Source organism: Perkinsus marinus (assembly GCF_000006405.1).
Source record: "Perkinsus marinus ATCC 50983 genomic scaffold scf_1104296968648, whole genome shotgun sequence".
In the NCBI taxonomy this organism is placed as follows: domain Eukaryota; phylum Perkinsozoa; order Perkinsida; family Perkinsidae; genus Perkinsus; species Perkinsus marinus.
This window is the reverse complement of record NW_003203093.1, coordinates 10,050-30,092: the sequence shown is the minus strand read 5'-3', so window position 1 is coordinate 30,092 and position 20,043 is coordinate 10,050. Positions and strand designations below refer to the sequence as shown.

At 41.7% G+C, this 20,043-nt stretch overlaps 6 protein-coding genes across 6 annotated transcripts in view; 3 read left to right on the top strand and 3 right to left on the bottom strand.

Annotated features, from left to right (window-relative positions):
- Window positions 1-498: 498 nt before the first annotated feature.
- Pmar_PMAR008650 (conserved hypothetical protein) lies at window positions 499-3,619 on the bottom strand (the record flags this gene model as incomplete). Its single annotated transcript, XM_002768337.1, has 11 exons — window positions 499-732; window positions 827-962; window positions 1,008-1,157; window positions 1,209-1,304; window positions 1,627-1,742; window positions 1,995-2,079; window positions 2,723-2,832; window positions 2,880-3,006; window positions 3,343-3,395; window positions 3,450-3,549; window positions 3,594-3,619. The coding sequence occupies 11 exons, from the start codon at window positions 3,617-3,619 to the stop codon at window positions 499-501; spliced, it is 1,233 nt and encodes a 410-aa protein (XP_002768383.1).
- A 202-nt stretch (window positions 3,620-3,821) lies between these two features.
- Pmar_PMAR008649 (hypothetical protein) lies at window positions 3,822-4,589 on the bottom strand. The gene is made up of 2 exons (XM_002768336.1): window positions 4,118-4,589; window positions 3,822-4,066 (listed from the first exon to the last, which is right to left on the bottom strand). Exons 1-2 carry the CDS (start codon window positions 4,571-4,573, stop codon window positions 3,950-3,952), a joined length of 573 nt encoding a protein of 190 aa, XP_002768382.1. The 5' UTR covers window positions 4,574-4,589; the 3' UTR covers window positions 3,822-3,949.
- Window positions 4,590-6,932: 2,343 nt separating this feature from the next.
- Pmar_PMAR008648 (pantothenate kinase, putative) lies at window positions 6,933-10,494 on the top strand (the record flags this gene model as incomplete). Its single annotated transcript, XM_002768335.1, has 8 exons — window positions 6,933-7,089; window positions 7,518-7,684; window positions 8,150-8,237; window positions 9,469-9,496; window positions 9,666-9,763; window positions 9,960-10,111; window positions 10,152-10,292; window positions 10,345-10,494. 8 exons carry the CDS (start codon window positions 6,933-6,935, stop codon window positions 10,492-10,494), a joined length of 981 nt encoding a protein of 326 aa, XP_002768381.1.
- A 4,992-nt stretch (window positions 10,495-15,486) lies between these two features.
- On the bottom strand, window positions 15,487-16,222 carry Pmar_PMAR008647 (U1 small nuclear ribonucleoprotein C, putative; the record flags this gene model as incomplete). Its single annotated transcript, XM_002768334.1, has 4 exons — window positions 15,487-15,563; window positions 15,612-15,737; window positions 15,991-16,061; window positions 16,116-16,222. The coding sequence occupies 4 exons, from the start codon at window positions 16,220-16,222 to the stop codon at window positions 15,487-15,489; spliced, it is 381 nt and encodes a 126-aa protein (XP_002768380.1).
- A 481-nt stretch (window positions 16,223-16,703) lies between these two features.
- On the top strand, window positions 16,704-18,083 carry Pmar_PMAR008646 (hypothetical protein; the record flags this gene model as incomplete). Its single annotated transcript, XM_002768333.1, has 3 exons — window positions 16,704-16,799; window positions 17,096-17,254; window positions 18,033-18,083. The coding sequence occupies 3 exons, from the start codon at window positions 16,704-16,706 to the stop codon at window positions 18,081-18,083; spliced, it is 306 nt and encodes a 101-aa protein (XP_002768379.1).
- A 324-nt stretch (window positions 18,084-18,407) lies between these two features.
- Window positions 18,408-20,043, top strand: part of Pmar_PMAR008645 (hypothetical protein) — a gene marked incomplete at both ends in the record, with an annotated part of 2,819 nt that continues 1,183 nt past the window's right edge. Inside the window, 3 exons of the mRNA XM_002768332.1 lie at window positions 18,408-18,463; window positions 18,507-18,648; window positions 20,007-20,033. Of these exons, the coding sequence (XP_002768378.1) occupies window positions 18,408-18,463; window positions 18,507-18,648; window positions 20,007-20,033 (225 nt within the window). The remainder of the gene's footprint in view (window positions 18,464-18,506; window positions 18,649-20,006; window positions 20,034-20,043) is intronic.

The window sequence follows — 20,043 nt, the reverse complement described above, 5'->3', positions numbered from 1 at the left end:
TTTCTCAAGTGTCTCTTTGGCTGAGAGTCTCAGCGGAGGTGTCCGCTTGATGCTGGAAGGCGCATTTTCTCTCCGCCTCGCCAGCTGTATGTGCACTCCTGGCGCGCAGGTGAGCACCTAGATAAACAAACCCCTATCGGGGGAATCTAACGGGGTCTACACAAACTGTAAATTACAGTATGCCAGACTTGCATAAGGTCGATGAATTTTCAGCTAAGCCGTACAGTCTGTGTGGGACTTCAAACTCGCATACACATTATTGTGAGGGAAATCACAGTGAATAATGATACAAAATTACACGCCTTGACATCAGTTTGAATTCTGTGAGTTCTCATTCCCATTTGACGGGAACTCTTCGCACATTCCACGCTGAAAGTCCCCGCGCAGCATGTGATGAAACAAACCATGAGATCTGGTCTGGGAAGTTGACCACCTGAGAAATGTAACAGTAGGTAGTAGTCAGGAGACCTTGAGGGTGCATTCTCCTGCTCATTCACATCATAGAGATTCTCCGCTTAGTCTCACAGTAAGTGCTGAACAAACATGCTGAAAGTCTGAGTCTTGGAACTTATTCGCCCAGTTGGCCACATACAAGAGGATCTTGGCTGCTAGGTCCCCCACAGTCCACCCTTCCTGTTCCGCCACGAGGGCCACTCGACCCAACTCGGCCACTCTCGAGTCACCATAGGGGAAATAATTCATGTCTCGTCCAGCAACCGAACAGGCCAGCCACTGAAGAGTCGAACCATTGTCTCTCATACAAGTGTACAACAAATCGTGGTAGCATCACAGCAGTGTGATCAATAGCATGCCGTCGAATGCTCACCTGTAAGATGCTTTTCAACTGGGGGTCACCGCCAAATACACCACAGCCCCAGTTGCCCGTTGCCAGAGCCACGCCTTCGGGCAAGCCAGGAGCCGTTACAGCGATATGACACTTATTCACTTCTCGCAGTATGTGCCTAGAAAGAGGACAAAGTATCTCTAGGACTGTACAGTGAACTCACTTCGGATCATATTGGGTCGATTGATTGACCAGATCTTGGTCGAAATGAAGAGCATCCATGACAATCAAACAGTCAGACTGTTGTGCCGCGACTTTATCTACATAACCACTGCATGAAAATGAGGAAGCATAACCTGTGTAGTCCGTGAATCTAGCAAAGCCAATCGTTTAGACATGGCAAGAAAGTGAGATTATCTCGTACTGTATAGCGCCATGTATGTACATGGATTCGTAGTCGGCCAAGGGGTCAACGGCTCCCACTAAGATGGAAAGAATAAGCTCGGGGCAAATCATGAACCTGATAACTCGAGAATATGAACATGGTCATCTACACGTGTTGATGACACTGACGGAATTCTGCAGGTTTTTTCAATTATTTTGTTCACTTTGTATGAAACAGCGCGAGAGGAAGCTCCTGAACTCAGCTGAGGAAACCCAGCATACTGTATACGCCTAAAACCCTTCCAAGGCTCCGTTGGCAAGAGGGCGAGAGAGCGCACAAACGGATCACTCAGCAAGGGGGACCAACAATGAGGGAGCGAAGTATGTAACCCGCATCCCATTGTCGAGTGGTTCAAGGGGTGGAGGCCAACACTGCGTCCGGCATTTCATGTTCTCACCGTATTTCTTCCTGAACGCAGCCACTAGACAGCGCGCCACCACCAACTCTGCAATTGGCGAAATCCGCCTGTAGTAGACCAGAAGCGTCCTCAATACGATCTGTATCAGCGTGGATCTAAACAACGAGGCTTCGGGCAAGCCATGGGAAAGCAAATCATGACTGTTAGTTTGGACATCGTCACATTTCGAGAACACCACCATTCGCCCATGTGCCTGGGGAGACAGATTCGGGCGTTGAAGAATTGTGTTAGTGCACTCACTGTTCAGTGCCGCGAACACGAGTAATAGAAATTTCGCGGTCTTCTGAGAGGCTCTCAGGATTGCACTGCTGGTTGAAGTAGAGAACGATGCATCGAAACTTGCCAACTTGGCTGTGGCGATCGTGGAAAAAATGTGCGAAGTTGAACCGCACGAAGGGTCGGCCGATACCATCGTCACCATCGGGCCAATACCTACATACAAATTGAAGAATTTGTTGAAGTTATGAAAATCAACATTTGACATTCATCTCTAGACGCCACGTAGAGTCAGTCTATGACGAATTTCAATTCTCAATGAACAACTCTCAGTCAACAAGTTGATGGAAAGTTTCAAACTACTCATGATATAGGAGTATAAGGAGCCGTAAATAGTAAGGCTAGTATCGCCCTCATACACACTATAGCATTTCCAGATCAATTCGAAGTTTCTCCGCATCTTCTAAAATTCACCCACTTTTTTTGGAGAAAAAGTCCTAATAATAGTGGTTGTTAATGAGTGTCGGATGATCATCTATTTCACTGAAACACCGGGCAACTCATGGAGAAAATTTTTTTCCGAAATGAAGGGTAAATTACTGAAAAATCGAGCAGAACGTTAAATTGACCGGGGAATGCTATAGACTTGCTTCGATCGTGAGACAAGTCTTGTCGTTTTATAGCAACGTGGACTTCTATACAACACGAGTAAGCTCGTGGGAGTCTATACGCGTCCGATAGATAAATTGTGGGCTAAACTAGAAACTGCTGGAAACAGGACTGTGCTCCATAGTAGAGTAAACAATAATACGGAAACCACATGGCATTCCTCACAACACGAATGTCATAACCAGCTTACATGGGCACACCAAAGAATGCCAGAGACAACAACGCTGATGCTTGATACGGTGTAAAAAATACCGTTCGGGTTTCTCCACCGCCCCGGCGTTTTCGTAGTAAAATAATCGTCTACAAGAAAACCAGGGAACATACAGAGCGACAATAGTCTGTTTCACTTTCGCTCCAACGATAGACTCGATTTCTGTGGCACGTTTGGCCATCTCGGGAACAGCAACTCCGAGAAAATAGGATCGTTCTTCGACAGGCAACTTCCACAACATTCTCGGTAACTCCTTATAGAAACTGATCAAACTGTTGGGTTGCGTCGGGCAGTATTCTCAAAATACTGCAGTAGACATCAGTAGTACTATTACTGGTGGACTCATTGCAGTTTCACAAGCCGTGATATGAAAAACACTAGTGAAAAACATATTTCACGACTATTGCATATGACCGTGAATGTCGCGTTTTTCACCGAGTTTTACACGACTTCACGTAAAACGGGTTGTGAAACTCCATTATCACTACTGGTACACAGCAATAGAAGTAGTATTTTGTCTAGTGCCAAACGAAACACGCAGTAAATGCGCTGAGTTTTCCACGTCGTAAATGCATCGACGAAAACAAGCAATGTCTTACTGAGTCGCTCGGTCTTTCCTCGTGTAAACTTCAGCCACACTTTGTAGGATCTCCTAAAGAATGAGGCAAGCTTCTTATCGAGTTGATTCACATCATTCGCATGCTACTCTCAGCTGGTCTGGAGTTATGTCCCTCTGTGAGCAAACAGGTTGAAGTATGTCCTCATACGTAGACCACTGATGAGAGACTGTTGGCAGGTACATGTACCTTCGAAAAGATTCAATAATTGAGTTCTCGAGATTTTCGCTTACTCGGAGTACGGCACTCGTGTATTCATATCGACAGAGTTTCACAGGCCGTGATATGAAAAACACTAGTGAAGAACATATTTCACGACTACTGCATATCACCGCGAATATCACGTTCTTCACCACTCCGCGTAAAGCGGGTGGAACGCCAATGTATTGCAGTTGAAAATAGCCAAGACTATGCACCCATAGTGAGCTCGCTACTATCACAAACGCAATACTACTCGAAGCCTTCATGGAGAGAGCTCTCAATAGGAAAATGAGATCGACTCAAGACTTGACAACAATAACAATTATCACAGACCGAGTTCGATAATAATAATGATGAAAAATACTGTATATCCACGATATCACAAAAATCAACTAACACACTCTACAGGTGACCAACTTTTCTGACGACACGCGAAAGCCTTCGAGTAAATGGGCTCAAGCCATGGGCAACACGATTTCATAACTATCCATATATCGCGAGAACACTGAAAAAAATCAACGACATAAAAAACAGCATTTTCACTGTCGCAACTTACTTTTCCGTGATTCCACAGACACGCGTTAGTCTCCTGGCAGAGTTCTTCATTTCCCACATCTCTGCAAGCCTTATGAACGGTGATTTCATGCTGAATGAAGCTCGCTGATTGTACACCCTTGAAGGGAAGTTCACAATCTTCCAGTGACATACTTGCGACCATGTGCTTAGGGAAAGAACATGCTCCTGCAGTCCATGTGCACATATCACTTGATGAGCACTTCTGCTGATCCGTTATATTTGAGCAGTAGTTACAGCGCGTTTCGTAGTAAAAAGAATCCAGCGCGTTCAGCTTGCGAAGATCCACATCTCGTAAATTGTGGTATGCATCACATTCGCCTTGGTATGATATTTCGCACCCCAAACCGTCAACCCAAACACAGCTCCCACCCGTCAGCAGTTCCCACGGCGACGCCCATACTTCACGAAATGACAGGAGACAAATTAATCTTAACATTGGAAACAATTTAACTGAAAATGGGAGAGTTTCGCCATCAAAAACTTATCGCATACAGTGGAGTTTCACAACCCGTTTTCGCGTTTTCGAAAAACGCGATATTCGCGGCGAAATTCATGTTTCACTAGTGTTTTTCATATCACTAGGGTGAAATTCTAGTGCACGCATGCACAAGGTTATACTCCGAGACTCAACAGCTTGAAACACTCCACTGCACTCGAGGAGAAGTTGTAGACTGTACAACTTCGAAGATACAATGTTGTCTTCGCTACGCCTGGCTGAATAACCTGTTACTGCAAAAGTGAAATTACAGTGGAGTTTCACCACCCTAGTGATATGAAAAACACTAGTGAAAAGTATATTTTAGGACTACTACTGCATATCACCGTGAATATCGCGTTTTTCACCGAGTTTTACGCCACTTCACATAAAACGGGTTGTTGTGAAACTCCAGTGTAAAACTATGGGGGCGTTGATTGTTATAAGTTTTCAACACATACGCCTAAGGTGTAAGACATTACTTGTGGTGAAATCTCTGGAAAACTATATAACTCGACGGTGAACCACGTGTATACCAATTGATTGTTATTGGAAATACGGGAATAAACTAAATCCATACCCACAGCAAACGATCCGCAACAACTTCAAAATCGCCGATTCATGAAACTCTACTACTACAGTTAACATGCTACGTCACCACCAAAATCGTATATCACAACTCTGAGAACTCACCGTATCACACAGGAGTTGAGGATGATGACGATGACGATGCAGTAGATTGGGTCGCGTTCTCAGCAGCACTGGCAACCGTGATGAGCTGCACTCCCCGAGAAGTCGGCCAAGGTGTGGTATTTAATTGATTAATATTCTCGAAAAGTGTAGTAGTAACAGTCGATGTAGCGCTCAGTGTGAGGCAAAATGTTTCCGAACTTGATCGATTTCGGCACTGCTCTGCCCTATTAGAAATCGCTTGCAGAGGCTCACAGCAATTTTCCATGACTTTCCATATGTCTCGAATACACTGAAAATAGCACGAAAACAACCATAAGAGTTACTTCATTAGTATTAGAATTTGTTGACACTTTTCCTATGGAGAATTCTTTATTGCTAAAAACGAGATTTTCGCCTTTTCTCGCGAGTCGCTCTATACGACTAAACTGTTGATTGTGTAAAGTATATGAAGTCGCCGATTATTCCGAAACTTCATATTTTGTTCGAAACTGTAATAACGTCATCTTATACAGTTACTACTACGACTGTTAAAATTATCAATACGTTGAAAAAATTCTACGGAAAAATTCACTTGGAAATTATGAATCTTGATTACTACAATCGGTGACCAAATTCTCATTGGACAAGTACTGTACGTGGAAATTTGATACTATGCAAATGTGAAGAATGTGTGATTTCTATTCCGGGATTAATGATAGTGAACAACTTGTCGCTATCATAGTCTCGAAAGGTTACTTTTATCACATCACATGTTCATACCAATGTTTACATTGTTTATGCGATATAGTTTCAGATCGATTCTCATTAATCTCGGAAAATAACACACATTTGCATCATGTCAAATTCACACACATCGTATTTTCCCCCAAAAAATTAATTGTAGCCACACGAGTTGCATAAACTCCTCCCAAGCTAAACTTACTGCTTTTTCAGCCGACCATAGACACGATTGCGTCTGTAAGCATACGTCCTCTTCCTTGATCTTGCTACACACAGCATGAGATTGGATTTCATTAAATATGAGGCTGTTGTGGTACTCCTCGCTGGTTAATGAAATCGCTTGCAGCTCTTTTTTCGGGTACATACATACCGCACCATCCCAAACACATTCCTCAACACTTTCACATTCATCTTCCGTTTCGAACCACCAACAGGTGCGACACAGCGTTTCGTAGTATGTCAAATCTACAGTGTTTACTAGAGTGCCATCTACTTGTGTTAAATAAGAAGTGCATTCTCCTCCATAACCGAGTTCGCAACCGAGGCTATCAACCCAAATGCAACCATCAACTGAGGACTCCACGTTCCTTGCCCGAAATCGAGCTCTCAAAAATAATAGTAAAATGACGAAAATGGGAAACATTTTGATACCAACAATCCTTGAAAAAAATAAGTTTCTCATGGATCGAATTTCCGTGATGAACGCGACTGCGAAAAACCGTTGAGGTGAATGCGGAGGGAGAAAGTCAACTCTCATAATTTTTATTTTCATGATGATCATTATCATGGACATACTTGTGTTAACTTACTTCACTTTTCGAATGATTCAAAATTTGAAAAATTATGGGAGTTTTTAGCGCACGCCCGAGGATATGATTCAGCAACAGACCGTTTTCATAACACACATATGGGCAACCTTGTAGGAGTAGACCTCGGCGGGAATATAGGGAAGATAGCCGTCCGTGTGCGAGCAACTGATACGGAGAAGTGCCCAATACCAACCGACCTTAGTTTTCTGGCTGGACGACGCCGATCGAGAAGATATGCATCAGCTGGGGAAATTAGTAATAGTGAAAATTGATAGAAAAGGAAAACTTTGAGGAGAAAATTTTACTCTGGAATTTTTTTCGATAAATTTCTGAGGATTTATGAAGATCTATGGCTTATAGGTCGTGAAAAATTCATAAATTTTTGGAGATCTATGGAAAAATTTGAGAAATTTATTGTTGAAAATAAACTCGTACGAGAATATATATTTTTAGTAGTGTATATTTAGTGAGTCACTAATAGTGACCCGCTTTTATCGCTTTTACTGTCACTCTCAAAAATTTTCACTGTTACTAGTAGTGACAGTGAAAATTTTTACGAAACCGATCGGTTGGTTTCGGCGTTTTTATGGTTCTGAAATTGGCCATTTCTCATAAATTTCGGATGAAAAATTTTTCCCATAAATTTCTGATGAAATTTTCCCGGAAATTTTTTTTCCTTTTAGGTGACGAGAGCCCAGCTGATTCCAGTGAATCGCAAGCGTCTTCATTAGCCTCTAGTGATTGGAATGAAGGAATGGAAGATTGGACAATACGGAGCACCAAGGACGGCAGCCAAATTCGCTTTGTTGACTTCGACCTCAATGACACGCAACAGTTCCTGGAAACTCAGGTGATGCAGACAATATGAAAATTCTGAGGAAATTTTGGGAAATTCTCATCGGTTTCTGTACACTTGTACCAGAAATTGTATAATTAGTGAGGAAACTCTTGGACTCAGCTGATGAAAGCGAATATATATTTCAACACTGGGTTGGTATATATGTTTGATTTCCTCAGCTGAGCTCAGGAGTTCACAGTGAATCGTTAGGAGTTGCGAAATTCCAGAAAATACCAGGTGGTTTCTATTTCGAGGTCCTCTAGAAATTCCAACACAACTACCGCCTGGCGTAGAACATTCAATTTTGTGGTAAACTAAATTTTAATTTCTGTATAACTTTTTTATCCGAAATCATTTAGGACTTCTTCGTGTGATCGTGTTAGCTTCTTAGAAACAAAAGTTTCCGAAAATTTGCTGTGTAGATATTCGTAGTGTGGTACTATCAAATTTCGTTTTCTCGCGTACCATTATGTTCAGGTTGGTGAATATCTACTTTCACTTCAACGTAAGAGTGGGACAACCTCATTTGCAGGGGTCGGCAGCGGTGTGTGGAGATTACAAGAAGGTGATAAACGGATAGTATCATAGTAGTGGTACTGTGGGAAAATATGCATATGTGTTGGTGACAATATGAAAAATTCAAGTTGGTTTCTGTACTCTTCATTTTGATATATGACTCGGGCGAATATACATTTTGTCAGCACTGGTTAGGAAACTGGCAGTATGGGAAAATTCGTATAAACTACAAGTGAAATTTTTGAGAAGTTTTGGTTGATTTCTACACAGTCCTATAATATAGCTTTGGAAACTCATGAACTCAGCTGCGAAGATTGAACATATATTCCTCCAACACTGTTTTTTTCATTCAGCGATCGAGTGCTCTATGGGAGTGCGCTGTGAAAGGCACCGTGAATCAGCTTGTGTGCTTGCTGGTATCAACTACGTACTCAGACATGTGCCGCAAGAGTGTTTTTATTTCCCTGGTGTTGGCAACGATTCGGTAGTAACCTTTTGGGCAATTTTTTATTTTCACTACGAAAAGTTTTTGGAAATACTGTATATGTGATATGGTCGGAGTTTCACCACACTAGTGATATGAAAAACAGTAGTGACAAATATATATCACGACTACTACTGCATATCACCGCGAATATCGCGTTTTTCACCGAGTTTTACGCCACTTCACGTAAAACGGAGGAATCACCATTATTGTAGTGGAGTTTCACCCTAGTGATATGAAAAACACTAGTGAAAAACATATTTCACGACTACTGCATATCACCGCGAATATCGCGTTTTTCACAGAGTTTTACGCCACTTTATGCAGAGCGGTTGAGTGTCCAATATGTTAATCTTATATAGATGCTGATATCACTAAAAAGGTTTTAGCACGGTTATGTATGTGTGCAGTACGTGTCAATTTGATATGTAAATGTGTGGCATTTTGGAAGTGAACAAGTTGTCGCTATCACAGCCCCAAACGGGTACTCTCATCACAACACATGTTCATAGCCATTGTTACATTGTTTATGCGATATAGTTTCAGATCGATTCTCATTAATCTCGGAAAATGATCCACATTTGCATATCAATCTGAAACGCGCTGTATATATACTTTACATAAATTACATATTACGTATGTTTAGTTTTTTTCCCTCGAATGACGACGTTTTTTTGTGATTTTCTGGGAAAAAATGAACGCGATTTTTACGGTTATTTTAGCAATTTTTCCAGAGCTGAGTTTCCTTTTGTTATTTGAAGTTATTCTGCTGGTTGACGATTGGTTTCCATTTCAGGGAGTAAATTTGGCAGGCTCATTGCCAAGTAATTCTGAGCTGGTGGAGCGTATGGAATTTGTGAATTGGGAAAAATTCGAAAGCATTTTTCCTTTTCTGATGGTCAGTATGAAGAGCGGTACGAGTTTTTACAGAGTGGATTCTCCGACGTAATGGTCGGGGGTATCTTAGGTTCGATGATGAAAGATTCAAATTAGGTCGATGTATCGTGTTGGGGGTTCACCGATAGGCGGAGCGACGCTGATGGGAATGGCCAGACATATGTTACCTCCGGAGTGTTCGAGAACGCCTGCGGGTAGGTCGCGGGTTCGATTCCGTGTTGGGGGAATATATGTTTGCTTTCCACAGTTGAGCTCGAGAGTTATACAAATATACAGAAACCAACGAGGATTTCCCAAAATTTCCTCACTTTTTTTCACACTCGCCAACGCTGCATATTTTTATTCTCCCAGCGCTGGTTCGATTCTCGGTGAGGGTATTTTGATGATTAGATATTCTGCGATGTGGCAAGAAGTGTGATTTTTCACCGCTGGATTTGCTAGTATCGGACATTTATGGTGGGGACTACCCCTCGATCGGTTTGAAGGGAAATACTGTGGCTTCTAGTTTTGGCAAGGCCAATAATAAGGAACAGCGAGAGCATGTAAGCGATATTAGAAATTGTTGATCAGTGTTGGTGACAGGTGAAAGAGTGTGAAATTGCGAGGTCATTGCTAAACCTAATGTCCATGAACACTGCACAGTTAGCTTATCTTCATGCGAGTTTATATGATATTAACAATGTGGTATTCGTTGGGTATCTTTTAGACACGCATTTACTTCAAGTAAGTTGATGAGGAATTTTCGGTGAGAAAATTTTTTCCGTTTTTTTTGTAGGTTTTCAGCGCTATACAATCGTCGTTCAACTTCTGGACGGGCGGCCGTATGAAGGCGCTGTATTTTCGGCATGCTCACTATCTGGGCGCGCTCGGTGCTCTGTTGAAAAGAGAATCCACACTGGCTACGATGACCCCGGGAAGGGAGTGAGTTGGAATTGCTGGGAAAATATGCACATGGTTAACTACATGTGTTGGGGATGACAGTGTGAAAATTCTGAGGAAATTTGGGAAAGTCTCGTTGGTTTCTGTACACTGCTATCCTAAATCGTATAATGTGGCTTTGGAAACTCCTGAGCTCAGCTGAGGAGAGCGAACAGATATTTCTCTAGCACTGACCACACCTTTTCGAAATCGTGGCCTGGTGAACAGGTGGTGAAAGGATGATGTCCAATGTGGAAAATTAAGATATTAGTGGATTATCAAGTTTTGTATTCACCACGATTTCTTTTAGGCTGATACCGTGCGATACGGTGACGCTCGAACAGTCGTTACTAGATGAGAGATTGACTAACTTAAATGTTAGTGTTAATACCGCAAGTAAAATAAGAAAGAATACAGTTCAACCTTGGGAACTCGATGACATTGATGAGGAAGATGATGACGAACAGAATCTGATCTCGTTGTGACGGAGTTCTTAAAATTAGTACATTGCTACTTTGACTACAGCTCCCTTCACTATATACTATTACTGGCCACCGCTTTGCGTTGTCAGTTTTACTACAATTCTCAACCTCTGTGATCGTCAGTGGCATTTAATAACACTGATTAATCGGTGCGGAATGGATGGTGATGTGATAGGAAGCTGCTTCCTGGCAGCAGCAGGGTGAACACAACCTTAACCTTCTCTATAGTGATACCTTAAATGTCACCACACACGTGCTCGAGATGTGATCCGAAAGATGCTACTCACTATGAAGATTCTCATGCCGAGGATTAACTCGATAACTTGGATGTGGCTTTGGGTGACATCTTTTTCGCCTCAAGTTGACCCTGAATGTAGAATGTGCATTCCAATATGAAATTTGAAAAGCTCTACTTGAGAATATTCAATTCTTACTTTCCAGGGCAGGACCCACCGCTAGGCGTAGAACCTTAGAATGGTTCAATTGAGTATCACAGAGGGGAAGGGATTCTTGAGAAAGTCGTGAACTCACGGTGAGGGTAAGGAACTCAGGGTCCTTAGGTGGGAAGGAGTTTTGAAAATAAATGAGATATAACGCGCTGTGTATGTTAACAGCTGGCATGCGTTTTCGACATCCAAAAGGTTGTGTTGTAGATAGTGACGGTGGAATGCTTGGGGGTCAAACGGTTGTGGCTTGCTGTCACTGGATTACACTCTAGAAGAGAAAAGCACGCACTCGAGGGTTGAGTTGCTCTGTTGCTGTCAGAAACAGAGCAACTTGCTGGTATATCAGAACTCCTTTTTGGAGTACTTACAGGTTCGTAAAGGACCCTAGCTTGTGACACAGGCTTTCTCTCTGCTCGGGGTCGTAGCCTCATTTTCCTTCATGAACGAGTTAGGATGGTTTATGATGGTTATTCCTCGTTATTCCTCGTTATTCCTCGTTGGTTAGTCGTTATCTGCCGTTCCATTGGTCATAGCGCAACAATGGATGGGTGAAGCAAATAGATCAGAAAAGAGTCTGTAGTTCTGGTTTAGTTCATGGCGATCATGAGTATCCGAAACGGTAACGGTTTCGAAGAAGATGTGTTGGCGCGATCGCCATGATGCTACTCACAGAGGAAGATACGTGTATCGCTTCGGTCATGTGAATGACACAGTTAGGATGGTTGTTCCTCGGTTTACGAGTTAGGTCCTAGGCCTATGATAGCCACTTCGCTTTTTCCTTGTAGCGAAGCGGGATTATTGATGAAGTTACCCGTTGACCTCTACAGCGACTTCGATGAACTATTATAATGGAAGGGGACCTCGATATCGAAATGCGTTCTTGTCTTAGTCTTCTAAGTGTATTCCTTTCACCTACCAACCGAGTAACGGTATTGACTGCCAACTCAGAGCTTTAGTAGTGATGCTCAGAAAATCGAAACAGGATAATATCATCCCCGGATGAAATGACAAAAAAAATAAATGGGATTGGACGAGCGAAAGAAGATATCGCATGGAAAAGCGCTGATAAAGCCGAAGCTTCTAGGCTTCACACTGTAGTAAAATGTACTCATTCACCAGAAATGAGTGATCAGGTTGGGGCGCCGCACTGACATCCTTTGATAGGGTCACCTATACATTGCGACAGAGCAGGACACCTCCCTGAGCAGAAATCTCCATGACACCAAGTCTGGTATGACAAAGTACGAAGTTTAGCATCGCACTGTGGTAGATTGAATAGCACAGCGATGATGATGATGATGATGGCAGGGAAGCAAGCTTTCACCATTATAATGATGGGAGAACCTAAAGTGTTCATGATAATGCCGATTGATACTCGCCGAGTCTCGCACAAACCACATAGGCACTACACTAGCGAGATAAGAGCATATACTTCAAGTATATACTTGAAGATCATATGAATCTTCTGAGGGAGCCGATTAGCAATGCACGCAAGCACATGCTCTCACGCTCTGCAAAGCTTTCATGGAGCTCTCGGGTGTCATACCGACATCGATTCGAGAAACTAGCCAGACCGATTTGTTAATGCGGATCTACTGTGGATTCGACAGTATGTGTGGGAGAAGGCCTCGTATCGCCAGTTGATTCGAACGTGTTTGCATATACAGTATCATAGTAGATGATTAATTGGAATAACAACACGATATGGTGGAGACGACGTGGCGCTGTTTTCACGCGTCGGCCTCTGGACACATCTACTTGAAGTAACTCCGACAGAGTCGTGATCGAGTCATCGATTGATACTCTAGGCAGTAGGTGTTAGTGACCCTGGCAAGACTGAGGTAATACTCAGTTGCAGCCAACAACAGGCTCTTAAGGCCCGTCAAAAGAATTAGCCAATCATGGTGATTCGAGAGAGATATGTCTTGAACATTCAAGTGGTCGATAGACAATTGTTGTCGCTGTCGCGGTTTACCCACGAACTGCCCAGGTTAGAGCGGCGAGATAGAAAAAGGCGTGTGAGAAGCCTTGAGATCTCGTTGCGTTGGGATACTCTGTGAGTTCTCGTGAAGTGACGAACTATACTCAACCTGTGCTCAACACAGCAGTAAACTCGAGCCCAGAAGCAGTACTTGCATATTCGTGGCAGTTACGTTGCACTGCTGAGTCCTCAGTGTGCTTGCGTGCAGCACAGCAATGAGGGAAAAACGTGAATACGCATTCACGCGTAAACAGCCACGCACGAGCTATAGAGGCATGGCAACGTCAGAGCATCCGCCCTCCTTGTCGAAATTCTCTCATGAAATGCTAGGTACTCAGTACCCAGTCTGGGCTCAACGTACCCATGAAAAAATGAAAATAAATACCCTACCCAATTCTTCAACATACAAGATGATTTATCATTCAATTGACACGCACTGTACTTATTTCTTCAACTATTACGACTTGAAATAAACTATGAAGTTCCCCCCCCGGCGGGCGTAATACTCAATGAAAATCCTGATATTCGCGGTGATATGCAGTAGTCGTGAAATATGTTTTTCACTGTTTTTCATATGGCAGGTGAAACTCCGATGTTGTTACAACATGTGTTGATGACAATATGAAAATTCTTGGAGGAAATTCTTCACAATTTCAGGAATTTCTTCGTATAATTAGTGAAGAAGCAACGCGGTTCCAACAGCATCATCATCTACGGCACCAGCAGATGCAACAGCTGCTACTACTTCATCTCGAGCTACGTCCTTCAATGCGATACCCTCAGATGATATGAAAGAGGAAATGGAGAATGCTCAAACAGTGAGATCCATGACGCCTCCATTAACGAGGCAACGTGAGTTTCGATGGCAGTAGAAGCCAGAGCTGATGAGGCCTGAGTTCTGATGTCAGCTGAGAAAAGCGCTAACATATATTCCCTCAACACTGTCGTGATACTACACAATTAAAGCCCACCCAAAATAATCAATTAACACTGGAATTACTATTGATGCCTCTAGTTCCAGGAAAATCATTCGCTCTCAGGATGGTGATGATAAACCTACGGGAGAAAACGCGTTCTCATGCGTGACCCTGAACTCAAGTCTGTCGAAGTTTCCTATGCAGTATAAGAAATAGATTAGCATTTAGATGTGTAGTATGAATTTAGATGCAGTATAGAATTAGAATTAGATTTCCTAAGTATCAGAAAGCATGTAACAAGGAGATCGGAATCCCGGCTGATAGTGTTAATAAACGTGTGACCAATCACTAAGTCTAGAATCTCATTTTTCATGATGCCGACCTAGAGCTTTTCCATGAAATCCACCAATTCGAAAGCCTTATATATTTCTAATATAATGAGCTTAGCTTCACTCAGATATTCTACATCTGCCCTCTTTGATCGATTTCTATAAAAATACAAATATTTCCCATGTTATGATAGAAGCCCTTCGGAAGTCTCAAACTCCGCTGATTATCCGCCGCTGCATGATCTCATGATTCGGTAAAACACAGCGAGGATTAAAATTTGGTAATATCAAAAACGTACTAAACTTCCGTGTGGAAAACTTCTCTTTTTCTCGAACAGAAAAAGGGAATAAAAAAATACAGTGAAAAGGTATTAAACTTCAATTGTAACCCTTGCCACTAGTCTTCATAAAAATATTTTTCGATCGTTCAACTCTAACACGTCATTCCTCCTACTACAGTGTTTAACTTCATTGGGAACCTCACCCGCGGCATCCTGTCAGGCTCCGTACAAGCCTGTTAAAGTATTAAGATTAGAGTCGTAGACTTCGTAATACAACCAATATGCTCATACGACCAATGTGGCTATTACGGACTCGTTCATCGTGTTGGGGGGAGTTGTCGAAATCATCATCGTTCAACACAACCATAGGAGAGAAGTCAAACCTCAATCTTACTTAATTGATCATGCTACTACGAGATAGTACAGAGCAAAACGGTCGGGCGGGCGACGGGCGAAGATATGAGGATGCCAATGATAACTGGTGAATTGAAGTGGTTACTGAAACTCAATAGGGTAGAAAGGGAATACACGTTGATATAACTTTGGTGTTATATATTATACAATCACCCGAGGGGACGATTTCCGAAGGGCCCGGGAGGAGGAGGAGGCATCGGCAGGCCTTTTCCCATCATGGGGAAACCTGAAATTAATTGATAATGTGTTGGTTGCATAAAATACATATACTTACCGAAACCCTTTCCAAAGAAGGGCATGCCCTTGCCCTTGCCGAAGCCCTTACCAGCGAAGGGGGGCGCGTAGGGGTGGGCGCCGGGGAGAGGAGGCACGGATGAGGGGTAGTTTACAGGACCCAGAGCTGAACCATACGAATGTTGAACAAGTTAGAAAAAATACATTGGAGTTTCACCCTAGTGATATGAAAAACACTAGTGAAAAATGTATTTCACGACTACTACTGCATATCACCGCGAATATCGCGTTTCTCACTTGACGTAAAACGGGTTGTTGTGAAACTCCAATATATAAAGGTATATAATGTCGTTCGGACCATACATCGTATATAGTCATACAGATCCGTATCATACGTATAAAGACGTCAAGAAGGTTACCTTTAGCTTCTGGCTGATCGTCATAATTGGGCACACCTACACCCTTTTCCTTCATCTGTTCGGTGTAGTAACTGAGGAGAATCTTTAGGTCGCGGAAGGAAGATACAAAATAGGTCCAAACTTACTCAATTTTATTTTGTATATGCTTCCGACCGGTAGAGTGCTGCTTCCTTCCAAAGAAGCTGCTATGTGCCAGGAAGATATCGCAATACTCGCAAAAATATTTCGGCATCTAAGCAAAAACCGAGTAGGACTAAGTTAACAAAGTAATTTCGTGGCGCGCGGTAATTCTTAAGCGGAGCGAAGCGTTTCAGGAGTGCCATTTCCATCCATTGATCGTTGAGCGCATTATCCCCTTGGCCATCGTTTATGTTGATTGGTATTAGAAAGGTTCAATAGCGTAGTGGTTATAAGTTAAGTCTATAGACGGGGAGGTTGGAGGTTCGATTCTGTGGTGGATTAGTTTTACCACATTGACGAGATAATTTGAGAATCAATCGCAAAAGTGCACCTTCCTACTAGGTCTTTCCACAACTGATGGTGTTGTCCACTCAGCACATGCGGTGGGGGTAGGGTGAGCCCACGTGCACGTGTAGGAAGTTTAACACAGAGCTTTGACAGTCAACATATATGTGACGATGGAAATCCTGCTTTCGATGGTTTTGAATTCCTACATGGGAGAATATCAAATCTCTTGTGGGAAATGCTGAAACATGTCAGCTTCTGTCAAGCCCCTAACACTCAACGATGTCCTCTCTGCTGCCCAAGAACATCATCACTACAGGTGTGGTGCTGATGATGGCAATCTTGTGAGTTGGGTTTTGGAATTGTTGAAATTGTGGTATTGCAAAGGAGACACGTTAGTCTTCAACGCTTATCCATAGAATGCAATGTCGACTTTGACAATTTCATTGTGTTTCTCATGACTCGGGACTTTTTCAATTTCCGTGCCGTTTTTACATTATATTTAAATTTCGTCAATTTCGTTGAATATTTTTTATCAATTTTCCAAAGGTTTTTTGTAGGTCGCAGGTTCAAGAGCATTTTATCATTCAGTTACGCTGGTTGCGGTTGCAACTGTTGCCATCCCTCCGCGTCAGTTCAGTCCGAGCGCCTCGTGGACGGGTCTAAACTAGCAGAGCTGGAGAGAGAACAGGAAGCTATCGATGCCTTGGGAAAGGGTCGACTTGGAAATATGATTCTGAACATGGATAAGGGGAATTCATCACCCAAGGAATCTTATACCGTCTCTGATGCTCCTGAGGTTGGTCACTTTGGGAAGAAAAAATGCGGGGTTTTTTGTATCATAGTTGTGGTAAATTTTGCGGAGTTTTTCATATAAGTTTGCTTTCCTCAGCTGAGCTCGGGAGTTTCCGGGTAGAAGTGCACAAAAACCTGCGAGAATTTCCCGAAATTTTTGTCACCAACACATGTGGCTGACCATGTGCATATTTTCCTACACATCGGTAAATGTAAAAGTGCGAAGCCAGCGGAGCATATGCTGTCACTAGGTGCATTTTCTGTGTGTTCGTTCGTTGAAAATATTTCTCTACGACTACACCAGTTGAGCTCTCGAGACACATACCACTCGGAAGAGCGAATTTCATGAATTTTATTAAAAGTACTATTAAAAATACATTAATAATTAGTTAATACAATTAGTTAACCAATTAGTACAATTAATAAGTAAAAATACAAAATATTTTTACTACTACTAAAATATTAGAGTACTCCCATGCCCATCATTTAGCGTGTATGGGCTTAAACTGTTGTGCGCTGTGACTGTCAGCAATGGAAAATGCTCGAAAAAAAGCCTCTGCTGGGAATCGAACCTGCGATCGTTACGAACAGTTTCCTCAACTCTGAAGTCTCGTATGCTGAATAGTTGCACATAATTGGAAACTCATCCATTTTACTTGAGGTGGCGTAATACTCCATGTGAAAAACGCGATATGAAGTGCTCTGAAAACACCTGGCAAATTACAGCGGAAAAACCACCACATGGAATGTGCATGCGTGCTGTGTTATTTAGTTAATTTCAGGATGAGGACGATAATGTTAAAACGGTTGGTAAGAGGTCACTGCAAGTGTAGGGGTGTGGAATCTTCCGAGTGCGGACATCTTGTTAGAAACATGTTGATATGCGATATGATATTCATGGTTGTGTTACCTGTCTTTGCGGCTTGTGTTCATTCAATTAGGGATCATTAGTGTTGTGAATTAACGATGGGAGAAATTTATGGAAAAAATACGAAATTTATGGGAAAAATCTCCGAAAAAATGTCGAGTTTCTGAGAAAATTTAAGGGAAGAATTTTCGAAAGAAAGGGAGATTTTTTTTCGGGAAAAAATGATGAATTTTCTTAGTGTTGGTTTTGATGAAATTCGGATTGTTTTCGATCAGGCCCCTTTTATATAATGTTCTCGTTGAAGAATATCTTCATCACTTGCACGGTTTTAGCAGCAGCTCTAGTGTCAGTTGAGGGAATCTTTGCGCACTATGAAGATTTTCATCAGATTCTCGGGATGTGGTGGATGCGGCGTCTCTTGTGGAGATGCTAGTAAGAGTGAAATCGATCATCAGGGCGAGCGCGAAAGCTCTTTGGATGATGTCCGATCTGGCAGAATGTTGGACACGATGGATCTCATTAACGAGCTGGTGAGATACGATGCGCATGCGTGCAAAGGATATCGATCAGAATCAGATTTCGCATTTGTCAAGAAAAAAAATTTATATACTTTTCACCAGAGAATCATCCGGAAATCTATAATGTTGCCGTGGGGAGAACCCATTTTTAATTTTCCACATTTTTCAATCACTTTCCCATGTAGATGTCATCACATTAGGAACATTTTTCCCATTGTTATCGAAATCGAGGTAAAGCTATTCCTTGAAGTTGGACGAATTCGTGCTCCTAACACTGGGGGGGGAAGTCTATGTAAAAAAAGATTAATCACTGTATGTGTGAATTTGATACTATGCAAATGTGAAGAATGTGTGTTTTCTATTCCGGGATTAATGATAGTGAACAACTTGTCGCTATCATAGTCTCGAAAGGTTACTTTTATCACATCACATGTTCATAGCAATGTTTACATTGTTTATGCGATATAGTTTCAGATCGATTCTTATTAATCTCGGAAAATAACACACATTTGCATCATATAAAATTCACACGCACTGTTGTATATGATGTTGTTGTATATGTTGTACATGTTGTTGTATATGATGTTGTTGTATATGATGTTGTTGTATATGTTGTTGTTGTATATGTTGTTGTTGTATATGTTGTTGTATATGTTGTTGTATATGTTGTATATGTTGTTGTTGTTGTATATGTTGTTGTTGTTGTTGTATATGTTGTTGTTGTTGTATATGTTGTTGTATATGTTGTTGTATATGTTGTATATGTTGTTGTTGTTGTATATGTTGTTGTTGTATATGTTGTTGTTGTTGTTGTATATGTTGTTGTTGTTGTATATGTTGTTGTTGTTGTATATGTTGTTGTATATGTTGTTGTATATGTTGTTGTATATGTTGTTGTTGTTGTTGTTGTTGTTGTTGTATATGTTGTTGTTGTATATGTTGTTGTTGTTGTTGTTGTATATGTTGTTGTTGTATATGTTGTTGTTGTATATGTTGTTGTTGTTGTTGTTGTTGTATATGTTGTTGTTGTTGTATATGTTGTTGTTGTTGTTGTTGTTGTTGTTGTTGTTGTTGTTGTTGTTGTTGTTGTTGTTGTTGTTGTATATGTTGTTGTTGTATATGTTGTATATGTTGTTGTTGTTGTTGTTGTTGTTGTTATTGTTGTTATTGTTGTTGTTGTATATGTTGTATATGTTGTTGTTGTATATGTTGTTGTATGTGTTGTTGTTGTTGTTGTTGTTGTTGTTGTTGTTGTTGTTGTTGTATGTGTTGTTGTTGTTGTTGTATATGTTGTTGTTGTATATGTTGTTGTTGTATATGTTGTTGTATGTGTTGTTGTTGTTGTTGTTGTATATGTTGACCCTGTTTAGACATCTGCTCGCCGGTCGCATGCTACTGTGAGGAAGA